The 11849-nt window shown below is 36.8% G+C and overlaps 1 protein-coding gene across 1 annotated transcript; it reads left to right on the top strand.

The window, feature by feature from the left end:
* The first annotated feature begins 5104 nt into the window (after positions 1-5104).
* Positions 5105-7800, top strand: LOC128016307 (motor neuron and pancreas homeobox protein 1-like). Its single transcript, XM_052600794.1, has 3 exons — positions 5105-5681; positions 6770-6930; positions 7126-7800. Exons 1-3 carry the CDS (start codon positions 5192-5194, stop codon positions 7405-7407), a joined length of 933 nt encoding a protein of 310 aa, XP_052456754.1. The 5' UTR covers positions 5105-5191; the 3' UTR covers positions 7408-7800.
* The last annotated feature ends 4049 nt before the right edge of the window (positions 7801-11849 follow it).

Genomic DNA, 11849 nt, shown 5'->3' with positions numbered 1-11849 from the left:
AAAAATGTTTGTGTATTTTTCAGGATGTATAGTTTAAGTAAATAATAAAAAATAATTATTATTATTTAAAAAAAAATTACAAATCCCTTTAGGATAAATCGTTTTTTATTCTGTTCTATTACATACATTTTCTTAGAATATCATGAATTCTCAAACACATAGCAAAACAAAAATCAACCAAGTTACTGTACATAAAGTTTTGATTAATAAAAGAGATCGTTCACCCCTGTTCCCAGAGCCACTGACGGCAGGTTGTTCCAAAACTTTATGAGTTTTTCTTTCTTTCTTTCTTTCTTTCTTTCTTTCTTTCTTTCTTCGCTCTCTCTTTCTCTCTCTCTCTCTATCTCTCTCTCTCTCTCTCTCTATACAAGTCAATAGCAAACAAAATTATTTGGTTACCAACATTCTTCAACATCAAGAAATTAAGAAAGAAAGTCATACAAGTTTTTACTTTGAAACAACATGTGGGTGAGTAAATGATGACAAAATTTCAAATTTTGGTAGAAATAGCCCTTTAACTTTGAAGCCAACTAACTTCCAGATAATTCTGCCTACTCATCAGTGCATCACAGGCATCTTCTGAAGTACTGTATAGGTCTCACACTCAAGGCTTGACATCTGATTCTTGTTGGACGGCAGTAGCAAGACTAGAATCCACTCTGTTTCTCATATATATTATAGAGGGATTTATGAGTTATTGATTGATATCCTGCCTTTTAGACCTGAAAAGAGGATAACAAGCCAATACAACAAGACTTCTGGAGATTATTCAGAATACAAAATGGGGGTCTCATCATCTCAAAAGGTCTCTAATTTTTAAAGATGTCAAAAAGGGTCACACATTTACATTAACTCCATGGGTTATATATCTCAATAACTTTTTGTTGTTGCTGGTTTATTGCTAAAATGTTCAAGTCTCATCTCTTCATGTATTTTTAAGTAAAAAGTGTATTTAAGCTATTTCTTGAATCCATGCATCCTATATAAATATATACACAGATACACACACACACATGCACATATTAAGGAACAATTGTTGAGTATTTTACAATTTATTATAGGATGAATAAAGAATCATGCAGCCATATGTTTGTTTCAAACATAAAAAATGTATACATACATAATTCATAATTCAAGTTACATGTATAAGTTATACTTTTAAACCCGGAACAGGCATTAAAATATTCCAAACAAATGTGGGTTATAAATTATTTAGTAACAAACACTGATCACATTCATGGAGTACTTTTTTCTTCTTGCTCTTTTATTCTGTCTTCTTCTTGCTTTTATCTTGCTCCAAATTGCACTTGAATTTCACAAACCAATAAAAAATGTATATTCTTAATCTGTAAATCTTCAGTATTTGAGTCTGTTTGGTGCTGGTACTTTTCATTTGCAGTCAGGTTACAATTGTTGAAATCATTAGACTCCAGATACAAAAACAAATCTACATTTTGATCTATGATCATTCATCTGCCAGTGAGTAAAATGTAAAAGCTTAGCTTGAGAAACATTAATAAGAAATAGGCAACAGTTTTCACATTAACTAGGAATATTATAATGCAACACTGTAGCTTTCTTTATTATTGTTTTAAATCATGTTAACTGTGCAGATTCGATGGTTGTAGGGGGGCAAATACATATTTATACAGTTTTACATTGCAACTTGTTTAAATTGGGCTGCAAGTCTTGAAATCTTGCTACCTGCTTGTTCATCTTAAATCATAAGGGTTGTTGTTGATTTCATAAATACATTTGTTAGAAAAGATATGCTGCGTTTAACATTTCTCTCATGAGGCAGTCATTTCAATAAACAGCGACGGGTATGAAATTAATTCATTTAAATTAGCCTGACATCTGGTGACGTCGTCAATCACGGGCTCGTGTCACGGAGAGAGGGGACTTGTGGGTCATCTCGTTTAAAGCACATTTTAAATTACACCACTGACCGAGATGTGTGTCGGTTATTCATCACATTAGTGGAGTCTACCAGTTAAGTGACACATGGCTTTCAGGCTAGTTCACTGGTTTGTTTGGACAAGTGAATCATTTTAAGAGATAATAAGGCTTATCAAAGCAAACAGATGAAACAGAAAAGCGCTTATAGCCGAGAAGGAATTGGTAAAATATGCAGTACGTTTAAAAGAAATTATCTTCATGTTCAGAGTCCTTGGGGGAAAGAAATCATGGCGCTACTGCAATTGGATTCCTGGTGACTTTTGATGCTAGAACTATTCATTGTAGCCTACACCACCAATTAAATTTATAAAAAATATTATGAGTCCCAAATGTGTTTTAAAGCAGTGTAATATAGCTACATTTCAACACACTGCCCATTTGTGCCATTATGATCGAAAATATTTATTGCAATAAAAGAGACAGTGGAGGTCCCGTTAAATTGGCTTTTCATAATGAACACATTTACCATGGATAATTAATATATAAACTATTTCAATTTGTCATTGTGATGATATGTGTTCCACTTAATTGTGAAAGTAATTACTGAGCGAATGAACAGCTTTGAGGAGAGTCCCAGGCCCTTCTATCTCAGGGTGCAATAATAATTTTACTCTCTCCTGATGTGATGAAAAAGAGCCATAAATCTCTCTGACGCAGGTCCATGGCTGCATGTTTCACTGATAGAAATATGCATGCGATCCCTTAATGAAATTAAAACTGGGAAGGGGACAAAGCGGCCGTAATGTGTTTAAAGACACAATTGCATTGGATTGAGAGGAACTAGTGGGATTCCAGGTAGCAAGATCCAAACATAACACTTTATGCATTTATTGTTGCGCTGTATAAATCACATAAAAACATTTTCGTGTTCCAGTGTCGTCCAAATACTTTCTGGGCCACACTCAGCAATAGACATATACTGTGCAGTGATAGCTAGCCTAATTGTTATGTTGTTAGCAATTACGCTTTTCTGGCTTAGTGATTTCTATTACAGAATTAGTCACTGCATCATTATTGCACCCTGTTATTCTTCTTCTTTCGGCCCGTGACTTGTTGATTTCCCCAGAGCAAATAAACGCGTGCGAGAAGTCTCTGGAGAGTGGTTAGCTGATGAATTGAGGAAAACCAATCCGCTTTATTGGTAGACAGGTTAAGGGCAACAGCGTGTCAATAATTTTCCCCCTGACCTCTTCCTCCATTAGCTTAAAGAGGCTTATTTTAAAGAGGACTAGAACCCCGTAGACACGGGTCCTCCACATCCACATCCCTCCATGTGCTTGAAGAAACATTAATGATTTCGATTTAAAGAGCGCGAGATCCAACATTTACCGAAGACACTTGAAAACATGTCAATAGGCTATAGCCTGTATTTTTTCCTTTACATTTATTTTCTAAAATTCACAAAGGTCTTGTTTTTTGCCCATGATTACGCCGAATAAATAGTCTCGATATTAATTCGACGAACATTGTTCGAATGGACTGTTATAATCACAAATATGGCGCTGTTTTGATAAATGCGACAAATATTTTATAATCCCGTTGCACTGGGTTTTTGTAATAGCCTATCCATAGGCCTAGTATTTAATTTATAGCCCATTATTTTATTTTGTATTATTTTTACTATACCCTATAATGTTAAAATAATTTAACATACAAAAAGTTGCTAAAACATGTCAAACGCTTATAAAAGCCCACAGACTAATTTAATCGTTAATCGTGTAATATATAGCTATTTTTTTATTTCCGTCTAAAAGATGGATAAAGACCGACGCAAAAAAAATATATATAATAATGTTTTCCCTAGCAATACTTTTCTATGCGTTTCAAACGCCTTAAAAGAATCCTCCCAAATTAAAATAAGTCTGTGAATTTTATCCTCCAGAGTAAAATTCCGATATCATCATATTTCTTAGATAAACAAATTGTATAGTCTATGTGTACAGTAGGCTAAAGTATTCAGGCAGGAGTAACTTATAAGGATATTTTCACCCGCTAAAAAGGAGGACAAGTTGTTACATGTGTTTTACATGCTATTGGAAATGTATACGATTTACTTATTTAAATAGCCTAAACTCTTAAAAATGAAGGTGCTTCAGAAGGTTCTTCAGAGTGATGCCATAGAAGAACCATTTTGGTTCCACAAAGAACGATTTAGTAGCCTAAAAGGTTCTTTAAAGAACAATCTCTTTCTTACCTTTTTATAACCTGAAGAACCTTATTTCGCCACAAATAACTTTTTGTCAAACAGAAAGGTATTTCAGATCTTTATTGAACCATCTAGACAAAAAGGTTATTATATGGCATTGACATGGTAGGCCTATTTGTTGCTCAAAACACTTGTTTAATAATTTTGTAAAATTTTCCTTATTTTTTTGTTAAGTTTAATCATTATTTTACTCCTTACATTTTTGCTGAAGCACTTAAGCTAACAAAAAATATACAGAAATATTCACTGCAATTAAAAAACGTGGAGCAATTAAGCTCATAGCGAGAACAGTCTTTCCACGAATTTGTCCTCTTTGTTCAAAATTCAAAGTAATATATTTTTAATATCAAATGCGTTTATGCCACTTAGATTATTCACATATGATCATCAAATAAAAAAATGCCATAGTCTTTGCTTTTCCAGAGGGATGGTTGGCTTTTTCTTTTTCAAACAAATAGTCATTGTCTTTAGCCTATACTGTATAAACATATAGGGTGTAGTTTTGCTAATTTTTGTAGGCTACATTCGAGTGCACTCATCAGTCATCATCGTTCAATTAGTCCTATTTTTTTTTTTTTTTTTTTTGCATCAACATGTCAAAAACGCTCGAAAAATGATATCATGATGATAACTCGTCTTATTATAGAACAGACTGAAACACTGCGTCCAATATTGTTCTTGTTAAGCGATGCAATTTTTCAGTCTGATTTAAAACTATTTCAGCCTGTTTTAATCATTGCACTTTAAAAGTGAGGACACTTTCTGTTTCTCCAACACCTTCCACGAACGATACAATATTGTTTTGGAGGACTGGGCTATAGAACTCACTGAAATCACTGTCCAATCGGATGTCCACAAGGATGACGTGAATGACCAATCCACTCCCTCTCGGGCAGCGGTTGACAAGCGGATTTCTGGCTTGCACACCTTGGCCAAAGTCATAACTTAAAGGAGAGCAACGGTGACAGTCGTGACAGCATTTTGAAGTTGTGAACGACACGTTAATCTGTTCGTGAGGTGGGTCAGATGGAGAAATCTAAAAACTTTCGCATCGACGCGCTTCTGGCTGTCGATCCACCAAAAGTGCAGACCTCGCCGCTGGCGCTGGTCACCTCCCTGCCCACCTCTTCAGTCTCATCCTCCTCCGAAAGTGTCCAGGAGTTGAACTCGAACTCCGAAGCTCTTCGAAACGAGACTCCGTCGCCCCCCAGGATATCGTCTTGCGGCTTGATTCCCAAACCGGGTTTCTTAAACTCTCTACATTCAGGCATGTTAGGACTACACCCTCAGAGCAGCACCGGGATCCCCCCTCAGGCTCTCTACGGTCATCCGATGTACACTTATTCAGCAGCAGCACTGGGTCAGCACCCGGCTCTGTCATACTCATACCCGCACGGCTCGCACCATCACCACCCCAGTGACCCCCTCAAACTCACCGCCAGCTCCTTCCAGCTCGACCACTGGCTGAGGGTCTCCACCGCGGGGATGATGCTGCCTAAAATGGCAGATTTCAATGGTGAGTTACATCTGAATTGCATGTGGCTAAATAATAACATTATTATTATTATTGTTGTTGTTGTTATTAATTGTCAAATTCAAATTAATTTTATTCTTTTTTGTGGCCATGTTCTGTAGCTATAGCCTAATAAACTTGTTTTTTTATTAGCTTACTGGTTATTCTGTATTCATTTTGAAATTGCGGAATAACACTGTTTATTTTCAACACGTGCCCTACTACTGTTTTATTATTTATAATAATTAAAAAATAATAAAATCAAATCAGTTTTGTTCAGAGCTACGGATCACAGCAGCCAGATATAACAAGCGCGTGCAGGGTCAGTAAAGCTGTTCTCTGACGGAGACTGAACGAGCTCTCTCTTTCAAAGAGGGGCTAAAATGGACAGATAATGGACAGAGGGAAAGTGGCGGACAAGTGTGAAAACCACAGCTTGCCAACTGTGTACACTGCAGACACTGTCTCTCTGTTCCGCTGCTCGTCTGCAGATTTTCTCAATCCTCTCCCAAACAAATCAGATAGGGTGGAAATGTTAGCAGATGTCCTGACAATGCCGTGACACATAGAGGCTGTGTGTGATTGGGAATTGCTTTTGAGGGTTTTAAGAATGAGAGCTTTTATCATTTCTCGCCGTGCCATTTACACGGTGTGTTAAAATCTATTGTGCGTATAGCGAATTAACTGTAATGTATTCTGTAACATGACTGTAGGCTGTTAATAATTTAAATATGTGAAAAACAGCATCTACATTTGCAACTATATTTGCACAGTCCTTGCCACTCTCAAACATTAGTTTTTACTCTTCTGCGATATTTTTTCAGCAAATAACTTTTTTTTCTGCTTATAAGTCTGTAATTTTCTAAGGGAACGGAGTATAAAATAACCTTTGTAGAACTTCAAAGATTTGTTTTAATAAAGGTCTTTATTTAGGCTAGCCTATTTTGGAATCTAACTGGAATCTTAAGTTTTAGATTTCAAAAATGTTGTAAATTTGTTTTAGCGTTTTCTAAAACACTAATTTAATTTTTGCTGTGTCGTAGCCTACACAATATGCATATGCTATACCGTCTCTGTTTTAAATTCTGCAGGCCAGGCGCAGTCAAACTTACTCGGGAAGTGCAGAAGACCAAGAACCGCGTTCACAAGCCAGCAGCTCCTTGAACTTGAGCACCAGTTTAAGCTGAACAAATATCTATCGAGACCAAAACGCTTCGAAGTGGCCACGTCATTAATGCTAACAGAGACACAGGTAAACCAGCCACTTTTTACCATTTAAAAATGTCTAAATTAATTTGTTGAATATAAATAGGCCTGTTTTAATATATAGCTACTAGGCTAATAGTAAACATTCAAATACATTTAAATATTACAATTAATAAAGTCAAATTATATTCGATTGCTCTGAATTATTTATGAATGAGACATGTCATGTTTATATTTCCAGGTGAAGATCTGGTTTCAGAACAGGCGGATGAAATGGAAGCGCAGTAAAAAGGCTAAAGAACAAGCCGCTCAGGAGACAGACAAGCAAAAGGGTAAAGGAGACCAGGACAAAAAGCACGGACTGGAGAAGGACTGCCAGAAGGGCGATTCAGTGAAAACTAACAGAATACGGGACTTTAGGGACAGCGATGACGAAGAAGGAGATAATTACATGCTGAATTCATCCGATTGTTCCTCTGATGATGAACGAACCAATGCAAGTGATATCAGTCCACAACCATGAGACTTCGTTTCCAAAAAGACACTTGCATAAGAAGTAGCCTACCTATGTGATTAGCATGTGTTATCATCTTGCAGTCAGTGTGGAAATGCTGAGAAGGACGCCCACTTCTCCGTGAGGTGAAGCCTGATGTTATGGTTGCAGAGCATGTGGTAAAATTGCATCAAGCAAAATAGATGAGTAGGCCCATCACTATCGGTAATAAATCACTGGGATGTTCCTTTTCGAGTTCATTTCTGAACTCAAGTGGAATGGGGAAAAAAAACATCAACCAGAACCATGTGATCTGTTTATTTTTATACAATGTATTTATAAGGAAATCGCTTTTAAAATGCATGTAAATTACTGTTTAGATTTATCAGTTGCGCTCTGTGAATAAAATTAATTATTTTCTAATTTCGGTGGGGTCTTTTCCAATTTGTAACAACGTTGAACTCGAATATTCCATTACAAACGAGAAGGAAAGAAAAACCCTGGATGTGAAGCGGTCTGTTGTCTGTCTGTCTGTGGCACGGTCGGGTGGGTCCGTGCTAATGTGTGAGGAAGCAAACTCCAATAAGGAGAAACATTTCTCATCACTGCAGCAATGGGCAGCTAATGCACCTTTTGAGACTAAGATCATCCATCATAAGAGCACATCACAGAAGCTATATTAGGTGTTTTTATATTTATGTTAGACTTTAAGTGAAGTGAAATTAGATTGACCTTTTCACACTTTTTTTTTAGACACTTCATGTTAGATCTAGCCAGAAGTCTGTTTCTGTCATGTTCACAGAGTATAATGATGAAAACGAGCCTGCAGTGTTAGCTTACCTACAGACGCAGAACTTGTACTTGGGAAGGACATGAAAAGAAAATGATAAAGAAAAAGGATGCTGGATTACTCCTCAACAAGACTATTTTAATGGTCTTTTCTGCAATCTAATTGAGGTCTATTTCGCATAAGTGAATTTCCTCCTTTATTAAAAACGACATGCTTTTATTGGGTAATAAACCCAGAGATCCATCTGGTCTTTGCCAAGGAGCTTCTTCGAATCAATTAGAGGACATTTAAATATAATCACTATCCACTCCTATCAGTCCAGAGCCATGACAGCTATCTACTCGGACACTGAATGTGATCCGAATTGTTCTTTGTTTTTCATTGACTAAGCCACTTTAAGCCTTATTCTCAGTGGAAAACAATCGGTCCAAAACACATTTAGCATAATAAGCTGTGGATTTTGGGGAATAACTCTTTACAATGAACTTTTTCATAACTCTATAAAAAAAAAAACAGAAGTTAAAAATCAAGGCCAATAAATTAACCTTGCATTACTCTTGGGTTCTAAAAGACTAGTGGGGTATTCAAACAACAGAAACAGGAATTCCGAGGCAAATTAACAAAATCTATGAAATGGGTTCAGTTTAATGCAGCCATAACATACAGTATTGTTCAAAATAATAGCAGTACAATGTGACTAACCAGAATAATCAAGGTTTTTCGTATATTTTTTTATTGCTACGTGGCAAACAAGTTACCAGTAGGTTCAGTAGATTCTCAGAAAACAAATGAGACCCAGCATTCATGATATGCACGCTCTTAAGGCTGTGCAATTGGGCAATTAGTTGAATTAGTTGAAAGGGGTGTGTTCAAAAAAATAGCAGTGTGGCATTCAATCACTGAGGTCATCAATTTTGTGAAGTAACAGGTGTGAATCAGGTGGCCCCTATTTAAGGATGAAGCCAACACTTGTTGAACATGCATTTGAAAGCTGAGGAAAATGGGTCGTTCAAGACATTGTTCAGAAGAAACGCGTACTTTGATTAAAAAGTTGATTAGAGAGGGGAAAACCTATAAAGAGGTGCAAAAAATGATAGGCTGTTCAGCTAAAATGATCTCCAATGCCTTAAAATGGAGAGCAAAACCAGAGAGACGTGGAAGAAAACGGAAGACAACCATCAAAATGGATAGAAGAATAACCAGAATGGCAAAGGCTCAGCCAATGATCACCTCCAGGATGATCAAAGACAGTCTGGAGTTACCTGTAAGTACTGTGACAGTTAGAAGACGTCTGTGTGAAGCTAATCTATTTTCAAGAATCCCCCGCAAAGTCCCTCTGTTAAAAAAAAGGCATGTGCAGAAGAGGTTACAATTTGCCAAAGAAAACATCAACTGGCCTAAAGAGAAATGGAGGAACATTTTGTGGACTGATGAGAGTAAAATTGTTCTTTTTGGGTCCAAGGGCCACAGGCAGTTTGTGAGACGACCCCCAAACTCTGAATTCAAGCCACAGTACACAGTGAAGACAGTGAAGCATGGAGGTGCAAGCATCATGATATGGGCATGTTTCTCCTACTATGGTGTTGGGCCTATTTATCGCATACCAGGGATCATGGATCAGTTTGCATATGTTAAAATGCTTGAAGAGGTCATGTTGCCCTATGCTGAAGAGGACATGCTCTTGAAATGGTTGTTTCAACAAGACAATGACCCAAAACACACTAGTAAACGGGCAAAGTCTTGGTTCCAAACCAACAAAATTAATGTTATGGAGTGGCCAGCCCAATCTCCAGACCTTAATCCAATTGAGAACTTGTGGGGTGATATCAAAAATGCTGTTTCTGAAGCAAAACCAAGAAATGTGAATGAATTGTGGAATGTTGTTAAAGAATCATGGAGTGGAATAACAGCTGAGAGGTGCCACAAGTTGGTTGACTCCATGCCACACAGATGTCAAGCAGTTTTAAAAAACTGTGGTCATACAACTAAATATTAGTTTAGTGATTCACAGGATTGCTAAATCCCAGAAAAAAAAAATGTTTGTACAAAATAGTTTTGAGTTTGTACAGTCAAAGGTAGACACTGCTATTTTTTTGAACACACCCCTTTCAACTAATTGCCCAATTGCACAGCCTTAAGAGCGTGCATATCATGAATGCTGGGTCTTGTTTGTTTTCTGACAATCTACTGAACCTACTGGTAACTTGTTTGCCACGTAGCAATAAAAAATATACTAAAAACCTTGATTATTCTGGTTAGTCACATTGTACTGCTATTATTTTGAACAATACTGTATTATGATTAATGTTACGAGAACATCCACATAAACAAAAGCTTCAGTTATCTGAAAATACTCTGTTGGACAACAGTAAACAATGATTTATTAAAATGCATTATTAATCTGGCTACAGGTAGTAGTCAATTTAGGAAACATTAGTTACTGATTCAACTAATGTCTGATTTACTCTACCTTTACGTTTACCCAGCTGCATAAGTACAAAGAACCCATCCTTATCAGTGCTACTACCACCCTCTAACCATCGGGAAAGAAATCCACACAAAAGTGAGCAGGGCGGGACACTTCCTTGAGACCGGAACGGTGAGACAAAACATATAATAAATGCATAATAAACCACATGATATAAATGTATTCTAATTATGCGTCATGTGATTTGTCAGTAGGGGCCAGTGCAAGTGTTTCATAGGACCTTCTGCACATAAAAGAACAAGCCAATAATGGTGATTTTTTTTTAAAAGCATGAACACTTTCACATTTCTCATATTTAGTCCTTTGCACAAAAACATGTAATATCCTCCCAAACAGTATTTTAACTGTGGTCTTATCAGTTCAAAGGCAACTTAGTTTCCTATTTCTAGTTCATACTAGGGTCAGTATCAACCTTCCTCTGGCCTCACACAGACAGACAATAGCACACACTATTTACAATCACCTGTGTGTATTTTAGTGGGCTGGGCCCCCATTATACACTTCTCCTCACATATAGTGACAATGTTGTCTTTGTCAAAGGGTGGAAAAGTGGGCCATCTGTAGGTAACCCTACTTTTTCCAGCTTTTGAACTGTGAGAAAAAAAAACAGCCAGACTGTTGTTTATTTATTACTGGGTGTAATGTGACGGCCTGTTTGAGCTGACACCACAGGATGTGATCAGGTTTAATTAATCAATTAAAGATCTTTTGTTGTAGAGCTGCAAGAGTGTGGTTTAAGCTGTCTGACCCCATATGATGGTAGCTCATCCTCTGATCTCTCCATGCTGATGTCATTAATGCCGATGTTGCTAATGAATTAACAGAGAACATCAAGTGTAACGGTAGCCCTCTGCTATGTTATGCTGTCCGGAGTACTGCTGCATGTGCAGATGCTTCAGACAACAGCAATGAACCTACATTTCATGATGAATAAAGCAATGCATGTCTGTGCTCTTTTCTGAATGAAGTTAATACAGTATTGTTTACATGCAGTAAGCTATTCAAGTCTAAATCTCAGAGGCTAAATTTGTTTCCAGAACAGATACCAAACACATGTGGATTGGAAATTAATGAGCAGCAGAAGAATAAATAATGGTATTCTCTTTATCAACTTGGGACATATCACTGGATTTTTTTATATATATATATAAACTAAGAATTACAATGGAGCATTCCATTGTGATTTTCTATTAT

Source organism: Carassius gibelio, chromosome A7 (genome assembly GCF_023724105.1).
Source record: "Carassius gibelio isolate Cgi1373 ecotype wild population from Czech Republic chromosome A7, carGib1.2-hapl.c, whole genome shotgun sequence".
In the NCBI taxonomy this organism is placed as follows: domain Eukaryota; kingdom Metazoa; phylum Chordata; class Actinopteri; order Cypriniformes; family Cyprinidae; genus Carassius; species Carassius gibelio.
This window is presented reverse-complemented; position numbering and strand designations above follow the sequence as displayed.